This window comes from Fundulus heteroclitus, chromosome 7 (assembly GCF_011125445.2).
Source record: "Fundulus heteroclitus isolate FHET01 chromosome 7, MU-UCD_Fhet_4.1, whole genome shotgun sequence".
NCBI classification, from domain to species: domain Eukaryota; kingdom Metazoa; phylum Chordata; class Actinopteri; order Cyprinodontiformes; family Fundulidae; genus Fundulus; species Fundulus heteroclitus.
The window spans coordinates 42,377,599-42,403,538 of NC_046367.1; the positions used below are offsets into that span (position 1 = coordinate 42,377,599).

At 34.6% G+C, this 25,940-nt stretch overlaps 1 protein-coding gene across 1 annotated transcript; it reads left to right on the forward strand.

Annotated features, from left to right (window-relative positions):
• The first annotated feature begins 2,542 nt into the window (after positions 1-2,542).
• On the forward strand, positions 2,543-25,228 carry LOC118563571 (SUN domain-containing protein 2-like). The gene is made up of 37 exons (XM_036138669.1): positions 2,543-2,568; positions 2,759-2,800; positions 3,001-3,045; positions 4,113-4,166; positions 4,364-4,408; positions 4,599-4,640; positions 4,840-4,884; positions 6,189-6,233; positions 6,424-6,465; positions 6,666-6,710; positions 7,774-7,827; positions 8,018-8,062; positions 8,253-8,294; positions 8,495-8,539; positions 9,594-9,647; positions 9,845-9,889; positions 10,080-10,121; positions 10,321-10,365; positions 11,426-11,479; positions 11,677-11,721; positions 11,912-11,953; positions 12,154-12,198; positions 13,253-13,306; positions 13,978-14,022; positions 14,213-14,254; positions 14,455-14,499; positions 15,560-15,613; positions 15,811-15,855; positions 19,703-19,744; positions 19,944-19,988; positions 21,050-21,103; positions 21,294-21,338; positions 21,529-21,570; positions 23,599-23,643; positions 24,704-24,757; positions 24,948-24,992; positions 25,183-25,228. The coding sequence occupies exons 3-37, from the start codon at positions 3,011-3,013 to the stop codon at positions 25,226-25,228; spliced, it is 1,614 nt and encodes a 537-aa protein (XP_035994562.1). The 5' UTR covers positions 2,543-2,568; positions 2,759-2,800; positions 3,001-3,010.
• The last annotated feature ends 712 nt before the right edge of the window (positions 25,229-25,940 follow it).

Consider the following 25,940-nt stretch of genomic DNA (forward strand, 5'->3'; position numbering starts at 1 on the left):
CAATTAAACCCATGTTTCATCAAGTTAACATCTCTAAATCAGTGCCGGAAGTGTGAAGATGTCAGATAACAAAACTTTTAAATGTTCAGCAGTAAATTCAACAGAAAGGGTTATTAAGATCGATTCAGTCTTTAAGTGTTGCATTAACTCAGTGAGAACTGCTCATTTTCAACTCCAAGGACCTGCTTTAAAAGAGAAGGAAACTGAAGCCTTGCAGCAAAGGTGATTTCTGTTCCAAGATATTGAATATTAATAGGTTTTCCAAAATTTTAGGAGTCAAAAAAGTTACTAAAGAGCAATGTGCTAAACTTTTGCTGGGATATCTTCAGAGTCAATTTTGTGTTTTTAATCAATTAAATTTTATTCAATTCAACTAATTAGTTACAGAAATATTCTCCTTCTGTTTTTTTAATTATCTATAGGACTCAAGAGAGGGACACAAATGAAAAAAGGAACCTGACTTAAGGTAAATGTTTCCATGGTTTCAGAAAAGAATAGAATTCAACTTTATCATCATTTCACGTCACAAGTACAAGCAACAAAACTTGCCTTGTACTTGTCTGTGGGCTTATTTTAGTTAATTGGACTCACCTGTGTTCCCCTGATTACCACCTGTATTCAAGTTCCCCTGGCTTGTTTCCCTGTTGTCGGGTCATTCTGCATTGCTCTGTGTCCTCCCGAGTTCGCTTCTGTGTTCTCCTCCGTGTTCCCCTGCTGGCCGATGTCCTAGGTTTTGTGCCAAGCCTGAGTTCCTGTAAGTTTTGCTTTCATTAGACCTTGTGAACATCATGAGCTGCCCACTGCCTCATTGCCACCTAGGTCCTCGCCACCACCAAACCATGACAATATTCAGACCACTCCTGAAAAAAACATCCTTGATCCAGGTAGACATACAAAGTACAGGCCCCTGGTCCATGCCTTTGTCTCCTCCAAGCTGGGATCCCTAAAAATAATCTGCAGAAACTACAATATGTTCAGAACACTGCTGCAAAGATCCTAATGAATGTGTGAAAGTACAGCCTTATAACACAATTTCTCCATTCACTTCACTGGCTTCCCGTTTCCACTAGAATTGAATACAAGGTCTCAATTCTCCCCCACCAATGCATCTATGGAAATTCTCCACCATACCTAAAAGAACTACTCACCACTCTCACTACAACACGATCCCTCCGCTCAGAAAATTCAAACTGCCTCTCATTCCCCAGAACTAAGTTGAGCACCATGGGTAATCGTACCTTTTGCTCGATCGCTCCCCGGTCATGGCATGCCGTCCCTGAAGTTCTGAGAGAACCACAGACTATTGAGACTTTTAAAAAAGGACTAAAAACATTTTTTTTTTTTAGCAGAATATATGACTTTTAACCTTACACAATAATCTTGTTGTACTATTTATGGGTATCACAATTTTCAAATTAAAAGGTTTTTATCATACTGAAGGTTACCAAGAAACCTTTGTCATATATTTTTTCAGTCAAATCAACAACTCAACAATCTTCCAGAGTTTTCGTGAGCAACTGTTCTGGCTCTATTTTCCTGTAAACAGGGACAGAATGGGAAACAAGAATAACAGGTAAAGTATGCTTGCATGAGTTGCATTTTAAAAACAATTATTGTTTTTGATTGTTACATTTTACTATCAATGGTTGGTATAATTAAAATAATTGAAACTGGCTTCATATTTATGGGGGACCAACTCTGATATAATTAAATAAATATAGAATTTGTCAGGAAAGGATCTCGTGAACCCAAATTCAGCCACACATAGACCCATGTTTGAGTGAGTTTATTGAGAGACATTGAGCTGTAGAATGAGGGACAGGAAACTGCAGCAGACTGGAACAGGCAGGAGACGATGGCAGGAGCAGGCAGACGTGAAGGTGCAGAAGCACGGTGGGAGCTTTGCTGCGGAGCCGTGCAGGTGCAGGGTGCCAGGAAGCCTCCTGGGCAGACGAGTGAGTGCTGGGGTGGATGAAGAACCGTCAGCTCGGCAGCGGGAGCTCTTGGGCGCTGAGTGGGTAGCAGGCAGGCACAAAGAGGGAGTGTGAGGCAGCTTTGAGACGAAGGAGACAGTGAGGAATGAAGGAAGGCAGAAGGACGAAGGCAGAAAGCTGGTGGAAGGAAGACGATCTGGCGGGGAAGAGTTGGCTGAGGAGGGTTTGTATAGGGAGATTGGCAGGTGGACTGACTCTGACTTGATTGGAGGTGGCAGGTGGAAGTGATCAGGTGTGGAGTGGAGACTGCAGATACCTGGTCTGGATGAGAGATGGAAAGATCTAGAAACGGTCCAAAGAGGGAACCCTGACATAATTAAGTACATGCCTTGCAGCAAAGGTGGTTTCTCTTCCAAGATGTTGAATATTAAAAGATAGTTTTTGGGAATCAGATAAGTTACAATTATGTAATGCGCTAACTTCTTTAAGTCTGCTTTGATTTATTGTCTTTAGTGTCGTTTTGTGTTTTTATTCAATTTAACTAATTAGTTACAACAAAATCCTCTTGTATTTCTTTAATTATCTGAAGGACCCTAGAGATGGATACAGATGAACAAAAGGAACATGACTTAAGGTAAATATTTTCATGGTTTTACCTTTAAACCCATGTTTAAACCAGTTAACATCAACTCTAGATCAGTGCCGAAAGTGTGCAGATGTCAGAAAACAAAAAATGTTCAGCAGTAAATTCAACAGAAAGGATGAATAAGAACCATTTAGTCTATAATTGTTGCATTAATTGCTGCTCATTTTTAACTCCACAGACCTGCTTTAAAAGAGAAGGAAACTGAAGCCTTGCAACAAAGGTGATTTCTGATCCAAGATGTTGAATATTAAAAGAAAGTTTTCCAAAATTTAAGGAGTCAGAAAGGTTACCAAAGAGCAATGTGCTGAATTTTTTCTGATATTGCTGTGATTATTTTTCTTTAGAGTCAATTTTGTTCTTTTATTCAATTCAACTAATTAGTCACAAAGAAATTCCCTTCTATTTATTCCTTATCTGAAGGACTCAAGAGATGGACACACATGAACAAAAGCAACATGATTTAAGGTAAATATTTCCATGGTTTTAGAATAGAATAGAATTCAACTTTATCGTCATTTCACATGTCAGAAGTACAAACATTAAACTCAGTTTTCATCCATCCAGAAGTGCTTCAGTAGTCCACAGTAACATTCCTATGATTGTGCTATAGTTGTAAATATAAATGAATCTAAGTATATATGGGCTATGAGTGTTTTATAACTGTAAGTATATGTATATACAGGCTATAAATGTGTAAATGCTGATCCAGAACGCTGCTGGCTGCGTCCTCACTAACACTAAGAAAGTAGAGAATATCGACCCGGTTCTAAAGTCCATCCTCTGGCTCCCTGGTTCTCAGAGAATAGACTTTAAATATTCTGTTAGTCTATAAATCCCTGAATGGCTTAGCACCTAAATACATCACAGACTTCTTATCAGTGCATCAACCCTCCAGACCACTCAGGTCTTCTGGCTCCAGCCTGCTCTGCAGAACCAGAACCAGAACCAGAACCAGACATGGAGAAGCAGCATTTAGTTCCTATGCTTCACTGATGTGGAACAAACTCCCAAATTACTGTAAAAGTTCTGAAAACCTGAGTTCCTTTAAATCAAGGTTAAAAACCTATTTGTTTAGAACTGTCTTTCACTGTTAATGTTGAAGTTTGTGGTCCAACTGAAGATTACGTCACAGACCTGAAGGAAAATATGTTAAAATTCAGAACTGATATGTTTGGATAAAATCATAAATTAGAATGCAGGAACAGAATTCATTCTCTTTGTCAGATCTAATATTTTATAATATTTACAGGATCCAAGAATGGAATCTGTTGAACAAAAGCAACTTTACTCCAGTTAAATATTCACCCGATTTTAGTTTGAAAACAATGTATAATAGCATTGAGATCTCCTTTAAATAATGATGAATGTATGCATATATTAAAAACAGTACAATGAAAATAATATGCAGTAAATTCAAAAGGAACAATTCTAATGAGTTATTGTCTTGTCTTACTGAGATTGTTATTCAGTCAATAAGTCCTGAAGTTTATTCAGTGTAAGCTGGTTTTCATGCTGGTTGTTTTACTCCACAGACCTGCTCTAAAAGAAACGGAAACTGACGCTGAAGCTGAAGCCTTGCAGCAAAGGTGGTTTCTCTTCCAAGATGTTGAATATTAAAAGAAAGTTTTCTAAATTTTGGGAATCAGATAAGTTACAATTGTGTAACGCACTAACTTCTTTAAGTCTGCTTTGATTTATTGTCTTTAGTGTCATTTTGTGTTTTTATTCAATTTAACTAATTAGTTACAACAAAATCCCCTTGTACTTGTTTTATTATCTAAAGGACCCCAGAGATGGATACAGATGAACAAAAGGAACATGACTTAAGGTAAATATTTTCATAGTTTTACCTTTAAACCCATGTTTAATCCAGTTGACATCAACTCTAGATCAGTGCCAAAAGTGTGCAGATGTCAGAAAACAAAAAATGTTCAGCAGTAAATTCAACAGAAAGGATGAATAAGAACCATTTAGTCTATAATTGTTGCATTAATTGCTGCTCATTTTTAACTCCACAGACCTGCTTTAAAAGAGAAGGAAACTGAAGCCTTGCAGCAAAGGTGATTTTTGTTCCAAGATATTGAATATTAAAAGAAAGTTTTCCAAAATTTTAGGAGTCAGAAAAGTTACCAAAGAGCAATGTGCTAAAATTTTTCTGAGTTTGCTGTGATTAATTGTCTTTAGAGTCAATTTTGTTCTTTTATTCAGTTCAACTAATTAGTCACAAAAAATCTCTTTCTATTCATTACTTATCTTAAGGACTCAAGAGATTGACACACATGAACAAAAGCAACATGATTTAAGGTAAATATTTCCATGGTTTTAGAATAGAATAGAATTCAACTTTATCGTCCTTTCACATGTCAGAAGTACAAACATTAAACTCAGTTTTCATCCATCCAGAAGTGCTTCAGTAGTCCACAGTAACATTCCTATGATTGTGCTATAGTTCTAAATATAAATGAATCTAAGTATATATGGGCTATGAGTGTTTTATAACTGTAAGTATATGTATATACAGGCTATAAATGTGTAAATGCTGATCCAGAACGCTGCTGGCTGCGTCCTCACTAACACTAAGAAAGTAGAGAACATCGACCCGGTTCTAAAGTCCTTCCACTGGCTCCCTGATTCTCAGAGAATAGACTTTAAATTTTCTGTTAGTCTATAAATCCCTGAATGGCTTAGCACCTAAATACATCACAGACTTCTTATCAGTGCATCAACCCTCCAGACCACTCAGGTCTTCTGGCTCCAGCCTGCTCTGCAGAACCAGAACCAGAACCAGACATGGAGAAGCAGCATTTAGTTCCTATGCTTCACTTATCTGGAACAAACTCCCAAATTACTGTAAAAGTTCTGAAAACCTGAGTTCCTTTAAATCAAGGTTCAAAACCTATTTGTTTAGAACTGTCTTTCACTGTTAATGTTGAAGTTTGTGGTCCAACTGAAGATTACACACAGACCTGAAGGAAAATTTGTTAAAATTCAGAACTGATATGTTTTGATAAAATCATAAATTACAATGCAGGAACAAAATTCATTCTCTTTGTCAGATCTAATATTTTATAATATTTACAGGATCCAAGAATGGAATCTGTTGAACAAAAGCAACTTTACTCCAGTTAAATATTCACCCGATTTTAGTTTAAAAAACAATGTATAATAGCATTGAGATCTCCTTTAAATATTGATGAATGTAGCATATATAAAAACCAGTACAATGAAAATAATATGCAGTAAATTCAACATGAACAATTCCAGTGAGCTATTGTCTTGTCTTACTGAGATTGTTATTGAGTCAATAAGTCGTGAAGTTTATTCAGTGTAAGCTGGTTTTCATGCTGGTTGTTTTACTCCACAGACCTGCTCTAAAAGAAACGGAAACTGACGCTGAAGCTGAAGCCTTGCAGCAAAGGTGGTTTCTCTTCCAAGATGTTGAATATTAAAAGAAAGTTTTTTTGGAATCAGATAAGTTACAATTATGTAACGCACTAACTTCTTTAAATCTGCTTTGATTTATTGTCTTTAGTGTCGTTTTGTGTTTTTATTCAATTTAACTAATTAGTTACAACAAACTCCTCTTGTACTTGTTAAATTATCTGAAGGACCCTAGAGATGGATACACATGAACAAAAGGAACATGACTTAAGGTAAATATTTTCATAGTTTTACCTTTAAACCCACGTTTAAACCAGTTAACATCAACTCTAGATCAGTGCCAAAAGTGTGCAGATGTCAGAAAACAAAAAATGTTCAGCAGTAAATTCAACAGAAAGGATGAATAAGAACCATTCAGTCTATAACTGTTGCATTAATTGCTGCTCATTTTTAACTCCACAGATCTGCTTTAAAAGAGAAGGAAACTGAAGCCTTGCAGCAAAGGTGATTTCTGATCCAAGATGTTGAATATTAAAATAAAGTTTTCCAAAATTTAAGGAGTCAGAAAAGTTACCAAAGAGCAATGTGCTGAAATTTTTCTGATATTGCTGTGATTATTTGTCTTTAGAGTCAATTTTGTTCTTTTATTCAATTCAACTATTTAGTCACAAAGAAATTCCCTTCTATTTATTACTTTTCTGAAGGACTCAAGAGATGGACACACATGAACAAAAGCAACATGATTTAAGGTAAATATTTCCATGGTTTTAGAATAGAATAGAATTCACTTATCGTCATTTCACATGTCAGAAGTACAAACATTAAACTCAGTTTTCATCCATCCAGAAGTGCTTCAGTAGTCCACAGTAACATTCTTATGATTGTGCTATAGTTGTAAATATAAATGAATCTAAGTATATATGGGCTATGAGTGTTTTATAACTGTAAGTATATGTATATACAGGCTATAAATGTGTAAATGCTGATCCAGAACGCTGCTGGCTGCGTCCTCACTAACACTAAGAAAGTAGAGAACATCGACCCGGTTCTAAAGTCCTTCCACTGGCTCCCTGGTTCTCAGAGAATAGACTTTAAATATTCTGTTAGTCTATAAATCCCTGAATGGCTTAGCACCTAAATACATCACAGACTTCTTATCAGTGCATCAACCCTCCAGACCACTCAGGTCTTCTGGCTCCAGCCTGCTCTGCAGAACCAGAACCAGAACCAGAACTAAACATGGAGAAGCAGCATTTAGTTCCTATGCTCCACTAATGTGGAACAAACTCCCAGTTTACTGTAAAAGTTCTGAAAACCTGAGTTCCTTTAAATCAAGGTTAAAACCCTATTTGTTTAGAACTGTCTTTCACTGTTAATGTTGAAGTTTGTGGTCCAACTGAAGATTACACACAGACCTGAAGGAAAATTTGTTAAAATTCAGAACTGATATGTTTTGATAAAATCATAAATTAGAATGCAGGAACAAAATTCATTCTCTTTGTCAGATCTAATATTTTATAATATTTACAGGATCCAAGAATGAAAACTGTTGAACAAAAGCAACTTTACTCCAGTTAAATATTCACCCGATTTTAGTTTAAAAACAATTTATAATAGCATTGAGATCTCCTTTAAATATTGATGAATGTAGCATATATAAAAACCAGTACAATGAAAATAATATGCAGTAAATTCAACAGGAACAATTCCAGTGAGCTATTGTCTTGTCTTACTGAGATTGTTATTGAGTCAATAAGTCCTGAAGTTTATTCAGTGTAAGCTGGTTTTCATGCTGGTTGTTTTACTCCACAGACCTGCTCTAAAAGAAACGGAAACTGAAGCTAAAGCTGAAGCCTTGCAGCAAAGGTGGTTTCTCTTCCAAGATGTTGAATATTAAAAGAAAGTTTTTGGGAATCAGATAAGTTACAATTGTGTAACGTGCTAACTTCTTTAAGTCTGCTTTGATTTATTGTCTTTAGTGTCGTTTTGTGTTTTTTATTCAATTTAACTAATTAGTTACAACAAAATCCCCTTGTACTTGTTTAATTATCTGAAGGACCCCAGAGATGGATACAGATGAACAAAAGGAACATGACTTAAGGTAAATATTTTCATGGTTTTACCTTTAAACCCATGTTTAAACCAGTTAACATCAACTCTAGATCAGTGCCAAAAGTGTGCAGATGTCAGAAAACAAAAAATGTTCAGCAGTAAATTCAACAGAAAGGATGAATAAGAACCATTCAGTCTATAATTGTTGCATTAATTGCTGCTCATTTTTAACTCCACAGACCTGCTTTAAAGGAGAAGGAAACTGAAGCCTTGCAACAAAGGTGATTTCTGTTCCAAGATATTGAATATTAAAAGAAAGTTTTCCAAAATTTTAGGAGTCAGAAAAGTTACCAAAGAGCAATGTGCTAAAATTTTTCTGATTTTGCTGTGATTAATTGTCTTTAGAGTCAACTTTGTTCTTTTATTCAATTCAACTAATTAGTCACAAATAAATTCCCTTCTATTTATTACTTATCTGAAGGACTCAAGAGATGGACACACATGAACAAAAGCAACATGATTTAAGGTAAATATTTCCATGGTTTTAGAATAGAATAGAATTTATCGTCATTTCACATGTCAGAAGTACAAACATTAAACTCGGTTTTCATCCATCCAGAAGTGCTTCAGTAGTCCACAGTAACATTCTTATGATTGTGCTATAGTTCTAAATATAAATGAATCTAAGTATATATGGGCTATGAGTGTTTTATAACTGTAAGTATATGTATATACAGGCTATAAATGTGTAAATGCTGATCCAGAACGCTGCTGGCTGCGTCCTCACTAACACTAAGAAAGTAGAGAACATCGACCCGGTTCTAAAGTCCTTCCACTGGCTCCTTGGATCTCAGAGAATAGACTTTAAATTTTCTGTTAGTCTATAAATCCCTGAATGGCTTAGCACCTAAATACATCACAGACTTCTTATCAGGGCATCAACCCTCCAGACCACTAAGGTCTTCTGGCTCCAGGCTGCTCTGCAGAACCAGAACCAGAACCAGACATGGAGAAGCAGCATTTAGTTCCTATGCTTCACTGATGTGGAACAAACTCCCAAATTACTGTAAAAGTTCTGAAAACCTGAGTTCCTTTAAATCAAGGTTCAAAACCTATTTGTTTAGAACTGTCTTTCACTGTTAATGTTGAAGTTTGTGGTCCAACTGAAGATTACACACAGACCTGAAGGAAAATTTGTTAAAATTCAGAACTGATATGTTTTGATAAAATCATAAATTACAATGCAGGAACAAAATTCATTCTCTTTGTCAGATCTAATATTTTATAATATTTACAGGATCCAAGAATGGAATCTGTTGAACAAAAGCAACTTTACTCCAGTTAAATATTCACCCGATTTTAGTTTAAAAAACAATGTATAATAGCATTGAGATCTCCTTTAAATATTGATGAATGTAGCATATATAAAAACCAGTACAATGAAAATAATATGCAGTAAATTCAACATGAACAATTCCAGTGAGCTATTGTCTTGTCTTACTGAGATTGTTATTGAGTCAATAAGTCGTGAAGTTTATTCAGTGTAAGCTGGTTTTCATGCTGGTTGTTTTACTCCACAGACCTGCTCTAAAAGAAACGGAAACTGACGCTGAAGCTGAAGCCTTGCAGCAAAGGTGGTTTCTCTTCCAAGATGTTGAATATTAAAAGAAAGTTTTCTAAATTTTGGGAATCAGATAAGTTACAATTGTGTAACGCACTAACTTCTTTAAGTCTGCTTTGATTTATTGTCTTTAGTGTCATTTTGTGTTTTTATTCAATTTAACTAATTAGTTACAACAAAATCCCCTTGTACTTGTTTTATTATCTAAAGGACCCCAGAGATGGATACAGATGAACAAAAGGAACATGACTTAAGGTAAATATTTTCATAGTTTTACCTTTAAACCCATGTTTAATCCAGTTGACATCAACTCTAGATCAGTGCCAAAAGTGTGCAGATGTCAGAAAACAAAAAATGTTCAGCAGTAAATTCAACAGAAAGGATGAATAAGAACCATTTAGTCTATAATTGTTGCATTAATTGCTGCTCATTTTTAACTCCACAGACCTGCTTTAAAAGAGAAGGAAACTGAAGCCTTGCAGCAAAGGTGATTTTTGTTCCAAGATATTGAATATTAAAAGAAAGTTTTCCAAAATTTTAGGAGTCAGAAAAGTTACCAAAGAGCAATGTGCTAAAATTTTTCTGAGTTTGCTGTGATTAATTGTCTTTAGAGTGCAATTTTGTTCTTTTATTCAGTTCAACTAATTAGTCACAAAAATCTCTTTCTATTCATTACTTATCTTAAGGACTCAAGAGATTGACACACATGAACAAAAGCAACATGATTTAAGGTAAATATTTCCATGGTTTTAGAATAGAATAGAATTCAACTTTATCGTCCTTTCACATGTCAGAAGTACAAACATTAAACTCAGTTTTCATCCATCCAGAAGTGCTTCAGTAGTCCACAGTAACATTCCTATGATTGTGCTATAGTTCTAAATATAAATGAATCTAAGTATATATGGGCTATGAGTGTTTTATAACTGTAAGTATATGTATATACAGGCTATAAATGTGTAAATGCTGATCCAGAACGCTGCTGGCTGCGTCCTCACTAACACTAAGAAAGTAGAGAACATCGACCCGGTTCTAAAGTCCTTCCACTGGCTCCCTGATTCTCAGAGAATAGACTTTAAATTTTCTGTTAGTCTATAAATCCCTGAATGGCTTAGCACCTAAATACATCACAGACGTCTTATCAGTGCATCAACCCTCCAGACCACTCAGGTCTTCTGGCTCCAGCCTGCTCTGCAGAACCAGAACCAGAACCAGACATGGAGAAGCAGCATTTAGTTCCTATGCTTCACTGATGTGGAACAAACTCCCAAATTACTGTAAAAGTTCTGAAAACCTGAGTTCCTTTAAATCAAGGTTCAAAACCTATTTGTTTAGAACTGTCTTTCACTGTTAATGTTGAAGTTTGTGGTCCAACTGAAGATTACACACAGACCTGAAGGAAAATTTGTTAAAATTCAGAACTGATATGTTTTGATAAAATCATAAATTACAATGCAGGAACAAAATTCATTCTCTTTGTCAGATCTAATATTTTATAATATTTACAGGATCCAAGAATGGAATCTGTTGAACAAAAGCAACTTTACTCCAGTTAAATATTCACCCGATTTTAGTTTAAAAAACAATGTATAATAGCATTGAGATCTCCTTTAAATATTGATGAATGTAGCATATATAAAAACCAGTACAATGAAAATAATATGCAGTAAATTCAACATGAACAATTCCAGTGAGCTATTGTCTTGTCTTACTGAGATTGTTATTGAGTCAATAAGTCGTGAAGTTTATTCAGTGTAAGCTGGTTTTCATGCTGGTTGTTTTACTCCACAGACCTGCTCTAAAAGAAACGGAAACTGACGCTGAAGCTGAAGCCTTGCAGCAAAGGTGGTTTCTCTTCCAAGATGTTGAATATTAAAAGAAAGTTTTCTAAATTTTGGGAATCAGATAAGTTACAATTGTGTAACGCACTAACTTCTTTAAGTCTGCTTTGATTTATTGTCTTTAGTGTCATTTTGTGTTTTTATTCAATTTAACTAATTAGTTACAACAAAATCCCCTTGTACTTGTTTTATTATCTAAAGGACCCCAGAGATGGATACAGATGAACAAAAGGAACATGACTTAAGGTAAATATTTTCATAGTTTTACCTTTAAACCCATGTTTAATCCAGTTGACATCAACTCTAGATCAGTGCCAAAAGTGTGCAGATGTCAGAAAACAAAAAATGTTCAGCAGTAAATTCAACAGAAAGGATGAATAAGAACCATTTAGTCTATAATTGTTGCATTAATTGCTGCTCATTTTTAACTCCACAGACCTGCTTTAAAAGAGAAGGAAACTGAAGCCTTGCAGCAAAGGTGATTTTTGTTCCAAGATATTGAATATTAAAAGAAAGTTTTCCAAAATTTAAGGAGTCAGAAAAGTTACCACAGAGCAATGTGTTGAAATTTTTCTGAGTTTGCTGTGATTAATTGTCTTTAGAGTCAACTTTGTTCTTTTATTCAATTCAACTATTTAGTCACACAGAAATTCCCTTCTATCTATTACTTATCTGAAGGACTCAAGAGATGGACACACATGAACAAAAGCAACATGATTTAAGGTAAATATTTCCATGGTTTTAGAATAGAATAGAATTTATCGTCCTTTCACATGTCAGAAGTACAAACATTAAACTCAGTTTTCATCCATCCAGAAGTGCTTCAGCAGTCCACAGTAACATTCTTATGATTGTGCTATAGTTGTAAATATAAATGAATCTAAGTATATATGGGCTATGAGTGTTTTATAACTGTAAGTATATGTATATACAGGCTATAAATGTGTAAATGCTGATCAAGAACGCTGCTGGCTGCGTCCTCACTAACACTAAGAAAGTAGAGAACATCGACCCGGTTCTAAAGTCCTTCCACTGGCTCCCTGATTCTCAGAGAATAGACTTTAAATTTTCTGTTAGTCTATAAATCCCTGAATGCCTTAGCACCTAAATACATCACAGACTTCTTATCAGGGCATCAACCCTCCAGACCACTCAGGTCTTCTGGCTCCAGCCTGCTCTGCAGAACCAGAACCAGAACCAGACATGGAGAAGCAGCATTTAGTTCCTATGCTTCACTGATGTGGAACAAACTCCCAGTTTACTGTAAAAGTTCTGAAAACCTGAGTTCCTTTAAATCAAGGTTCAAAACCTATTTGTTTAGAACTGTCTTTCACTGTTAATGTTGAAGTTTGTGGTCCAACTGAAGATTACACACAGACCTGAAGGAAAATTTGTTAAAATTCAGAACTGATATGTTTTGATAAAATCATAAATTACAATGCAGGAACAAAATTCATTCTCTTTGTCAGATCTAATATTTTATAATATTTACAGGATCCAAGAATGGAATCTGTTGAACAAAAGCAACTTTACTCCAGTTAAATATTCACCCGATTTTAGTTTAAAAAACAATGTATAATAGCATTGAGATCTCCTTTAAATATTGATGAATGTAGCATATATAAAAACCAGTACAATGAAAATAATATGCAGTAAATTCAACAGGAACAATTCCAGTGAGCTATTGTCTTGTCTTACTGAGATTGTTATTGAGTCAATAAGTCGTGAAGTTTATTCAGTGTAAGCTGGTTTTCATGCTGGTTGTTTTACTCCACAGACCTGCTCTAAAAGAAACGGAAACTGACGCTGAAGCTGAAGCCTTGCAGCAAAGGTGGTTTCTCTTCCAAGATGTTGAATATTAAAAGAAAGTTTTCTAAATTTTGGGAATCAGATAAGTTACAATTGTGTAACGCACTAACTTCTTTAAGTCTGCTTTGATTTATTGTCTTTAGTGTCATTTTGTGTTTTTATTCAATTTAACTAATTAGTTACAACAAAATCCCCTTGTACTTGTTTTATTATCTAAAGGACCCCAGAGATGGATACACATGAACAAAAGGAACATGACTTAAGGTAAATATTTTCATAGTTTTACCTTTAAACCCATGTTTAATCCAGTTGACATCAACTCTAGATCAGTGCCAAAAGTGTGCAGATGTCAGAAAACAAAAAATGTTCAGCAGTAAATTCAACAGAAAGGATGAATAAGAACCATTTAGTCTATAATTGTTGCATTAATTGCTGCTCATTTTTAACTCCACAGACCTGCTTTAAAAGAGAAGGAAACTGAAGCCTTGCAGCAAAGGTGATTTTTGTTCCAAGATATTGAATATTAAAAGAAAGTTTTCTAAATTTTGGGAATCAGATAAGTTACAATTGTGTAACGCACTAACTTCTATAAGTCTGCTTTGATTTATTGTCTTTAGTGTCATTTTGTGTTTTTATTCAATTTAACTAATTAGTTACAACAAAATCCCCTTGTACTTGTTTTATTATCTAAAGGACCCCAGAGATGGATACAGATGAACAAAAGGAACATGACTTAAGGTAAATATTTTCATAGTTTTACCTTTAAACCCATGTTTAATCCAGTTGACATCAACTCTAGATCAGTGCCAAAGGTGTGCAGATGTCAGAAAACAAAAAATGTTCAGCAGTAAATTCAACAGAAAGGATGAATAAGAACCATTTAGTCTATAATTGTTGCATTAATTGCTGCTCATTTTTAACTCCACAGACCTGCTTTAAAAGAGAAGGAAACTGAAGCCTTGCAGCAAAGGTGATTTTTGTTCCAAGATATTGAATATTAAAAGAAAGTTTTCCAAAATTTAAGGAGTCAGAAAAGTTACCACAGAGCAATGTGTTGAAATTTTTCTGAGTTTGCTGTGATTAATTGTCTTTAGAGTCAACTTTGTTCTTTTATTCAATTCAACTATTTAGTCACACAGAAATTCCCTTCTATCTATTACTTATCTGAAGGACTCAAGAGATGGACACACATGAACAAAAGCAACATGATTTAAGGTAAATATTTCCATGGTTTTAGAATAGAATAGAATTCAACTTTATCGTCCTTTCACATGTCAGAAGTACAAACATTAAACTCAGTTTTCATCCATCCAGAAGTGCTTCAGTAGTCCACAGTAACATTCTTATGATTGTGCTATAGTTCTAAATATAAATGAATCTAAGTATATATGGGCTATGAGTGTTTTATAACTGTAAGTATATGTATATACAGGCTATAAATGTGTAAATGCTGATCCAGAACGCTGCTGGCTGCGTCCTCACTAACACTAAGAAAGTAGAGAACATCGACCCGGTTCTAAAGTCCTTCCACTGGCTCCTTGGATCTCAGAGAATAGACTTTAAATTTTCTGTTAGTCTATAAATCCCTGAATGGCTTAGCACCTAAATACATCACAGACTTCTTATCAGTGCATCAACCCTCCAGACCACTCAGGTCTTCTGGCTCCAGCCTGCTCTGCAGAACCAGAACCAGAACCAGACATGGAGAAGCAGCATTTAGTTCCTATGCTTCACTGATGTGGAACAAACTCCCAAATTACTGTAAAAGTTCTGAAAACCTGAGTTCCTTTAAATCAAGGTTCAAAACCTATTTGTTTAGAACTGTCTTTCACTGTTAATGTTGAAGTTTGTGGTCCAACTGAAGATTACACACAGACCTGAAGGAAAATTTGTTAAAATTCAGAACTGATATGTTTTGATAAAATCATAAATTACAATGCAGGAACAAAATTCATTCTCTTTGTCAGATCTAATATTTTATAATATTTACAGGATCCAAGAATGGAATCTGTTGAACAAAAGCAACTTTACTCCAGTTAAATATTCACCCGATTTTAGTTTAAAAAACAATGTATAATAGCATTGAGATCTCCTTTAAATATTGATGAATGTAGCATATATAAAAACCAGTACAATGAAAATAATATGCAGTAAATTCAACATGAACAATTCCAGTGAGCTATTGTCTTGTCTTACTGAGATTGTTATTGAGTCAATAAGTCGTGAAGTTTATTCAGTGTAAGCTGGTTTTCATGCTGGTTGTTTTACTCCACAGACCTGCTCTAAAAGAAACGGAAACTGACGCTGAAGCTGAAGCCTTGCAGCAAAGGTGGTTTCTCTTCCAAGATGTTGAATATTAAAAGAAAGTTTTCTAAATTTTGGGAATCAGATAAGTTACAATTGTGTAACGCACTAACTTCTTTAAGTCTGCTTTGATTTATTGTCTTTAGTGTCATTTTGTGTTTTTATTCAATTTAACTAATTAGTTACAACAAAATCCCCTTGTACTTGTTTTATTATCTAAAGGACCCCAGAGATGGATACAGATGAACAAAAGGAACATGACTTAAGGTAAATATTTTCATAGTTTTACCTTTAAACCCATGTTTAATCCAGTTGACATCAACTCTAGATCAGTGCCAAAAGTGTGCAGATGTCAGAAAACAAAAAATGTTCAGCAGTAAATTCAACAGAAAGGATGAATAAGAACCATTTAGTCTATAATTGTTGCATTAATTGCTGCTCATTTTTAACTCCACAGACCTGCTTTAAAAGAGAAGGAAACTGAAGCCTTTGCAGCAAAGGTGATTTTTGTTCCAAGATATTGAATATTAAAAGAAAGTTTTCCAAAATTTAAGGAGTCAGAAAAGTTACCACAGAGCAATGTGTTGAAATTTTTCTGAGTTTGCTGTGATTAATTGTCTTTAGAGTCAACTTTGTTCTTTTATTCAATTCAACTATTTAGTCACACAGAAATTCCCTTCTATCTATTACTTATCTGAAGGACTCAAGAGATGGACACACATGAACAAAAGCAACATGATTTAAGGTAAATATTTCCATGGTTTTAGAATAGAATAGAATTCAACTTTATCGTCCTTTCACATGTCAGAAGTACAAACATTAAACTCAGTTTTCATCCATCCAGAAGTGCTTCAGTAGTCCACAGTAACATTCCTATGATTGTGCTATAGTTCTAAATATAAATGAATCTAAGTATATATGGGCTATGAGTGTTTTATAACTGTAAGTATATGTATATACAGGCTATAAATGTGTAAATGCTGATCCAGAACGCTGCTGGCTGCGTCCTCACTAACACTAAGAAAGTAGAGAACATCGACCCGGTTCTAAAGTCCTTCCACTGGCTCCTTGGATCTCAGAGAATAGACTTTAAATTTTCTGTTAGTCTATAAATCCCTGAATGGCTTAGCACCTAAATACATCACAGACTTCTTATCAGGGCATCAACCCTCCAGACCACTCAGGTCTTCTGGCTCCAGCCTGCTCTGCAGAACCAGAACCAGAACCAGACATGGAGAAGCAGCATTTAGTTCCTATGCTTCACTGATGTGGAACAAACTCCCAGTTTACTGTAAAAGTTCTGAAAACCTGAGCTCCTTTAAATCAAGGTTAAAAACCCTGTTTGTTTAGAACTGTCTTTCACTGTTAATGTTGAAGTTTGTGGTCCAACTGAAGATTACATCACAGACCTGAAGGAAAATATGTTAAAATTCAGAACTGATATGTTTGGATAAAATCATAAATTAGAATGCAGGAACAAAATTCATTCTCTTTGTCAGATCTAATATTTTATAATATTTACAGGATCCAAGAATGGAATCTGTTGAACAAAAGCAACTTTACTCCAGTTAAATATTCACCCGATTTTAGTTTAAAAAACAATGTATAATAGCATTGAGATCTCCTTTAAATATTGATGAATGTAGCATATATAAAAACCAGTACAATGAAAATAATATGCAGTAAATTCAACAGGAACAATTCCAGTGAGCTATTGTCTTGTCTTACTGAGATTGTTATTGAGTCAATAAGTCGTGAAGTTTATTCAGTGTAAGCTGGTTTTCATGCTGGTTGTTTTACTCCACAGACCTGCTCTAAAAGAAACGGAAACTGAAGCTGAAGCTGAAGCCTTGAAGCAAAGGTGGTTTCTCTTCCAAGATGTTGAATATTAAAAGAAAGTTTTTGGGAATCAGATACGTTACAATTGTGTAACGTGCTAACTTCTTTAAGTCTGCTTTGATTTATTGTCTTTAGTGTCGTTTTGTGTTTTTTATTCAATTTAACTAATTAGTTACAACAAAATCCCCTTGTACTTGTTTAATTATCTGAAGGACCCCAGAGATGGATACAGATGAACAAAAGGAACATGACTTAAGGTAAATATTTTCATAGTTTTACCTTTAAACCCATGTTTAATCCAGTTAACATCAACTCTAGATCAGTGCCAAAAGTGTGCAGATGTCAGAAAACAAAAAATGTTCAGCAGTAAATTCAACAGAAAGGATGAATAAGAACCATTCAGTCTATAATTGTTGTATTAATTGCTGCTCATTTTTAACTCCACAGACCTGCTTTAAAAGAGAAGGAAACTGAAGCCTTGCAGCAAAGGTGATTTTGTTCCAAGATATTGAATATTAAAAGAAAGTTTTCCAAAATTTTAGGAGTCAGAAAAGTTACCAAAGAGCAATGTGCTAAAATTTTTCTGAGTTTGCTGTGATTAATTGTCTTTAGAGTCAACTTTGTTCTTTTATTCAATTCAACTAATTAGTCACAAAAAATTCCCTTCTATTCATTACTTATCTGAAGGACTCAAGAGATGGACACACATGAACAAAAGCAACATGATTTAAGGTAAATATTTCCATGGTTTTAGAATAGAATAGAATTCCTTATCGTCCTTTCACATGTCAGAAGTACAAACATTAAACTCGGTTTTCATCCATCCAGAAGTGCTTCAGTAGTCCACAGTAACATTCTTATGATTGTGCTATAGTTCTAAATATAAATGAATCTAAGTATATATGGGCTATGAGTGTTTTATAACTGTAAGTATATGTATATACAGGCTATAAATGTGTAAATGCTGATCCAGAACGCTGCTGGCTGCGTCCTCACTAACACTAAGAAAGTAGAGAATATCGACCCGGTTCTAAAGTCCTTCCACTGGCTCCTTGGATCTCAGAGAATAGACTTTAAATATTCTGTTAGTCTATAAATCCCTGAATGGCTTAGCACCTAAATACATGACAGACTTCTTATCAGGCATCAACCCTCCAGACCACTCAGGTCTTCTGGCTCCAGCCTGCTCTGCAGAACCAGAACCAGAACCAGACATGGAGAAGCAGCATTTAGTTCCTATGCTTCACTGATGTGGAACAAACTCCCAGTTTACTGTAAAAGTTCTGAAAACCTGAGTTCCTTTAAATCAAGGTTCAAAACCTATTTGTTTAGAACTGTCTTTCACTGTTAATGTTGAAGTTTGTGGTCCAACTGAAGATTACATCACAGACCTGAAGGAAAATTTGTTAAAATTCAGAACTGATATGTTTTGATAAAATCATAAATTACAATGCAGGAACAAAATTCATTCTCTTTGTCAGATCTAATATTTTATAATATTTACAGGATCCAAGAATGGAATCTGTTGAACAAAAGCAACTTTACTCCAGTTAAATATTCACCCGATTTTAGTTTAAAAAACAATGTATAATAGCATTGAGATCTCCTTTAAATATTGATGAATGTAGCATATATAAAAACCAGTACAATGAAAATAATATGCAGTAAATTCAACATGAACAATTCCAGTGAGCTATTGTCTTGTCTTACTGAGATTGTTATTCGAGTCAATAAGTCGTGAAGTTTATTCAGTGTAAGCTGGTTTTCATGCTGGTTGTTTTACTCCACAGACCTGCTCTAAAAGAAACGGAAACTGACGCTGAAGCTGAAGCCTTGCAGCAAAGGTGGTTTCTCTTCCAAGATGTTGAATATTAAAAGAAAGTTTTCTAAATTTTGGGAATCAGATAAGTTACAATTGTGTAACGCACTAACTTCTTTAAGTCTGCTTTGATTTATTGTCTTTAGTGTCATTTTGTGTTTTTATTCAATTTAACTAATTAGTTACAACAAAATCCCCTTGTACTTGTTTATTATCTGAAGGACCCCAGAGATGGATACAGATGATCAAAAGGAACATGACTTAAGGTAAATATTTTCATAGTTTTACCTTTAAACCCATGTTTAATCTAGTTAACATCAACTCTAGATCAGTGCCAAAAGTGTGCAGATGTCAGAAAACAAAAAATGTTCAGCAGTAAATTCAACAGAAAGGATGAATAAGAACCATTCAGTCTATAATTGTTGCATTAATTGCTGCTCATTTTTAACTCCACAGACCTGCTTTAAAGGAGAAGGAAACTGAAGCCTTGCAACAAAGGTGATTTCTGTTCCAAGATATTGAATATTAAAAGAAAGTTTTCCAAAATTTTAGGAGTCAGAAAAGTTACCAAAGAGCAATGTGCTGAAATTTTTCTGAGTTTGCTGTGATTAATTGTCTTTAGAGTCAATTTTGTTCTTTTATTCAATTCAACTAATTAGTCACAAATAAATTCCCTTCTATTATTACTTATCTGAAGGACTCAAGAGATGGACACACATGAACAAAAGCAACATGATTTAAGGTAAATATTTCCATGGTTTTAGAATAGAATAGAATTCAACTTTATCGTCATTTCACATGTCAGAAGTACAAACATTAAACTCAGTTTTCATCCATCCAGAAGTGCTTCAGTAGTCCACAGTAACATTCCTATGATTGTGCTATAGTTCTAAATATAAATGAATCTAAGTATATATGGGCTATGAGTGTTTTATAACTGTAAGTATATGTATATACAGGCTATAAATGTGTAAATGCTGATCCAGAACGCTGCTGGCTGCGTCCTCACTAACACTAAGAAAGTAGAGAACATCGACCCGGTTCTAAAGTCCTTCCACTGGCTCCTTGGATCTCAGAGAATAGACTTTAAATTTTCTGTTAGTCTATAAATCCCTGAATGGCTTAGCACCTAAATACATCACAGACTTCTTATCAGTGCATCAACCCTCCAGACCACTAAGGTCTTCTGGCTCCAGGCTGCTCTGCAGAACCAGAACCAGAACCAGACATGGAGAAGCAGCATTTAGTTCCTATGCTTCACTGATGTGGAACAAACTCCCAGTTTACTGTAAAAGTTCTGAAAACCTGAGTTCCTTTAAATCAAGGTTAAAAACCTATTTGTTTAGAACTGTCTTTCACTGTTAATGTTGAAGTTTGTGGTCCAACTGAAGATTACATCACAGACCTGAAGGAAAATATGTTAAAATTCAGAACTGATATGTTTTGATAAAATCATAAATTACAATGCAGGAACAAAATTCATTCTCTTTGTCAGATCTAATATTTTATAATATTTACAGGATCCAAGAATGGAATCTGTTGAACAAAAGCAACTTTACTCCAGTTAAATATTCACCCGATTTTAGTTTAAAAAACAATGTATAATAGCATTGAGATCTCCTTTAAATATTGATGAATGTAGCATATATAAAAACCAGTACAATGAAAATAATATGCAGTAAATTCAACAGGAACAATTCCAGTGAGCTATTGTCTTGTCTTACTGAGATTGTTATTGAGTCAATAAGTCGTGAAGTTTATTCAGTGTAAGCTGGTTTTCATGCTGGTTGTTTTACTCCACAGACCTGCTCTAAAAGAAACGGAAACTGAAGCTGAAGCTGAAGCCTTGCAGCAAAGGTGGTTTCTCTTCCAAGATGTTGAATATTAAAAGAAAGTTTTTGGGAATCAGATAAGTTACAATTGTGTAACGTGCTAACTTCTTTAAGTCTGCTTTGATTTATTGTCTTTAGTGTCGTTTTGTGTTTTTTATTCAATTTAACTAATTAGTTACAACAAAATCCCCTTGTACTTGTTTAATTATCTGAAGGACCCCAGAGATGGATACAGATGAACAAAAGGAACATGACTTAAGGTAAATATTTTCATAGTTTTACCTTTAAACCCATGTTTAATCCAGTTAACATCAACTCTAGATCAGTGCCAAAAGTGTGCAGATGTCAGAAAACAAAAAATGTTCAGCAGTAAATTCAACAGAAAGGATGAATAAGAACCATTCAGTCTATAATTGTTGCATTAATTGCTGCTCATTTTTAACTCCACAGACCTGCTTTAAAAGAGAAGGAAACTGAAGCCTTGCAGCAAAGGTGATTTTTGTTCCAAGATATTGAATATTAAAAGAAAGTTTTCCAAAATTTTAGGAGTCAGAAAAGTTACCAAAGAGCAATGTGCTAAAATTTTTCTGAGTTTGCTGTGATTAATTGTCTTTAGAGTCAACTTTGTTCTTTTATTCAATTCAACTAATTAGTCACAAATAAATTCCCTTCTATTTATTACTTATCTGAAGGACTCAAGAGATGACACACATGAACAAAAGCAACATGATTTAAGGTAAATATTTCCATGGTTTTAGAATAGAATAGAATTCAACTTTATCGTCCTTTCACATGTCAGAAGTACAAACATTAAACTCAGTTTTCATCCATCCAGAAGTGCTTCAGCAGTCCACAGTAACATTCCTTATGATTGTGCTATAGTTCTAAATATAAATGAATCTAAGTATATATGGGCTATGAGTGTTTTATAACTGTAAGTATATGTATATACAGGCTATAAATGTGTAAATGCTGATCCAGAACGCTGCTGGCTGCGTCCTCACTAACACTAAGAAAGTAGAGAACATCGACCCGGTTCTAAAGTCCTTCCACTGGCTCCCTGGTTCTCAGAGAATAGACTTTAAATATTCTGTTAGTCTATAAATCCCTGAATGGCTTAGCACCTAAATAAATCACAGACTTCTTATCAGGCCATCAACCCTCCAGACCACTCAGGTCTTCTGGCTCCAGCCTGCTCTGCAGAACCAGAACCAGAACTAAACAAGGAGAAGCAGCATTTAGTTCCTATGCTCCACTAATGTGGAACAAACTCCCAGTTTACTGTAAAAGTTCTGAAAACCTGAGCTCCTTTAAATCAAGGTTAAAAACCTATTTGTTTAGAACTGTCTTTCACTGTTAATGTTGAAGTTTGTGGTCCAACTGAAAATTACATCACAGACCTGAAGGAAAACATGTTAAAATTCAGAACTGATATGTTTGGATAAAATCATAAATTAGAATGCAGGAACAAAAATTCATTCTCTTTGTCAGATCTAATATTTTATAATATTTACAGAATCCAAGAATGGAATCTGTTGAACAAAAGCAACTTTACTCCAGTTAAATATTCACCCGATTTTAGTTTAAAAAACAATGTATAATAGCATTGAGATCTCCTTTAAATATTGATGAATGTAGCATATCTAAAAACCAGTACAATGAAAATAATATGCAGTAAATTCAACAGGAACAATTTGAGTGAGCTATTGTCTTGTCTTACATAGATTGTTATTCAGTCAATAAGTCCTGAAGTTTATTCAGTGTAAGCTGGTTTTCATGCTGGTCGTTTTACTCCACAGACCTGCTCTAAAAGAAACGGAAACTGAAGCTGAAGCTGAAGCCTTGCAGCAAAGGTGGTTTCTCTTCCAAGATGTTGAATATTAAAAGAAAGTTATTGGGAATCAGATAAGTTACAATTGTGTAACGTGCTAACTTCTTTAAGTCTGCTTTGATTTATTGTCTTTAGTGTCGTTTTGTGTTTTTTATTCAATTTAACTAATTAGTTACAACAAAATCCCCTTGTACTTGTTTAATTATCTGAAGGACCCCAGAGATGGATACAGATGAACAAAAGGAACGTGACTTAAGGTAAATATTTTCATGGTTTTACCTTTAAACCCATGTTTAATCCAGTTAACATCAACTCTAGATCAGTGCCAAAAGTGTGCAGATGTCAGAAAACAAAAAATGTTCAGCAGTAAATTCAACAGAAAGGATGAATAAGAACCATTCAGTCTATAATTGTTGCATTAATTGCTGGTCATTTTTAACTCGACAGACCTGCTTTAAAGGAGAAGGAAACTGAAGCCTTGCAACAAAGGTGATTTCTGTTCCAAGATATTGTATATTAAAAGAAAGTTTTCCAAAATTTTAGGAGTCAGAAAAGTTACCAAAGAGCAATGTGCTAAAATTTTTCTGATTTTGCTGTGATTAATTGTCTTTAGAGTCAATTTTGTTCTTTTATTCAATTCAACTAATTAGTCACAAATAAATTCCCTTCTATTTATTACTTATCTGAAGGACTCAAGAGATGGACACACATGAACAAAAGCAACATGATTTAAGGTAAATATTTCCATGGTTTTAGAATAGAATAGAATTTATCGTCATTTCACATGTCAGAAGTACAAACATTAAACTCAGTTTTCATCCATCCAGAAGTGCTTCAGTAGTCCACAGTAACATTCTTATGATTGTGCTATAGTTGTAAATATAAATGAATCTAAGTATATATGGGCTATGAGTGTTTTATAACTGTAAGTATATGTATATACAGGCTATAAATGTGTAAATGCTGATCCAGAACGCTGCTGGCTGCGTCCTCACTAACACTAAGAAAGTAGAGAACATCGACCCGGTTCTAAAGTCCTTCCACTGGCTCCTTGGATCTCAGAGAATAGACTTTAAATTTTCTGTTAGTCCTATAAATCCCTGAATGGCTTAGCACCTAAATACATCAGAGACTTCTTATCAGGGCATCAACCCTCCAGACCACTAAGGTCTTCTTACTCCAGCCTGCTCTGCAGAACCAGAACCAGAACCAGAACCAGACATGGAGAAGCAGCATTTAGTTCCTATGCTTCACTGATGTGGAACAAACACCCAAATTACTGTAAAAGTTCTGAAAACCTGAGTTCCTTTAAATCAAGGTTAAAAACCTATTTGTTTAGAACTGTCTTTCACTGTTAATGTTGAAGTTTGTGGTCCAACTGAAGATTACACACAGACCTGAAGGAAAATATGTTAAAGTTCAGAACTGATTTGTTTTAATAAAATCATAAATTAGAATGCAGTAACAAAATTCATTCTCTTTATCAGATCTAATATTTTATAATATTTACAGGATCCAAGAATGGAAACTGTTGAACAAAAGCAACTTTACTCCAGTTAAATATTCACCCGATTTTAGTTTAAAAACAATTTATAATAGCATTGAGATCTCCTTTAAATATTGATGAATGTAGCATATATAAAAACCAGTACAATGAAAATAATATGCAGTAAATTCAACAGGAACAATTCCAGTGAGCTATTGTCTTGTCTTACTGAGATTGTTATTCAGTCAATAAGTCCTGAAGTTTATTCAGTGTAAGCTGGTTTTCATGCTGGTTGTTTTACTCCACAGACCTGCTCTAAAAGAAACGGAAACTGACGCTGAAGCTGAAGCCTTGCAGCAAAGGTGGTTTCTCTTCCAAGATGTTGAATATTAAAAGAAAGTTTTTGGGAATCAGATAAGTTACAATTGTGTAACGCACTAACTTCTTTAAGTCTGCTTTGATTTATTGTCTTTAGTGTCGTTTTGTGTTTTTTATTCAATTTAACTAATTAGTTACAACAAAATCCCCTTGTACTTGTTTAATTATCTGAAGGACCCCAGAGATGGATACAGATGAACAAAAGGAACGTGACTTAAGGTAAATATTTTCATGGTTTTACCTTTAAACCCATGTTTAAACCAGTTGACATCAACTCTAGATCAGTGCCAAAAGTGTGCAGATGTCAGAAAACAAAAAATGTTCAGCAGTAAATTCAACAGAAAGGATGAATAAGAACCATTTAGTCTATAATTGTTGCATTAATTGCTGCTCATTTTTAACTCCACAGACCTGCTTTAAAAGAGAAGGAAACTGAAGCCTTGCAGCAAAGGTGATTTTTGTTCCAAGATATTGAATATTAAAAGAAAGTTTTCCAAAATTTTAGGAGTCAGAAAAGTTACCACAGAGCAATGTGCTATAATTTTTCTGATTTTGCTGTGATTAATTGTCTTTAGAGTCAACTTTGTTCTTTTATTCAATTCAACTAATTAGTCACAAATAAATTCCCTTCTATTTATTACTTATCTGAAGGACTCAAGAGATGGACACACATGAACAAAAGCAACATGATTTAAGGTAAATATTTCCATGGTTTTAGAATAGAATAGAATTTATCGTCCTTTCACATGTCAGAAGTACAAACATTAAACTCAGTTTTCATCCATCCAGAAGTGCTTCAGCAGTCCACAGTAACATTCTTATGATTGTGCTATAGTTGTAAATATAAATGAATCTAAGTATATATGGGCTATGAGTGTTTTATAACTGTAAGTATATGTATATACAGGCTATAAATGTGTAAATGCTGATCCAGAATGCTGCTGGCATCCAACATATCCCTCCTCTACGCTGCCTATCAGCCAAGGACTCTGAATTATTACAAAGTATCCTGGATCTCCATGCCCCGCACAAAACTAGATCAGTCTCTTTCTCACAATCAGCCCCCTGGTACACCAGTGAGCTACAGAAAATGAAGGCGTCTGGGCGTGCAATCGAACAGAGATGAAAAGCCACAGATGTCCCTGTGCACAACCTTGCTTTTCAGGA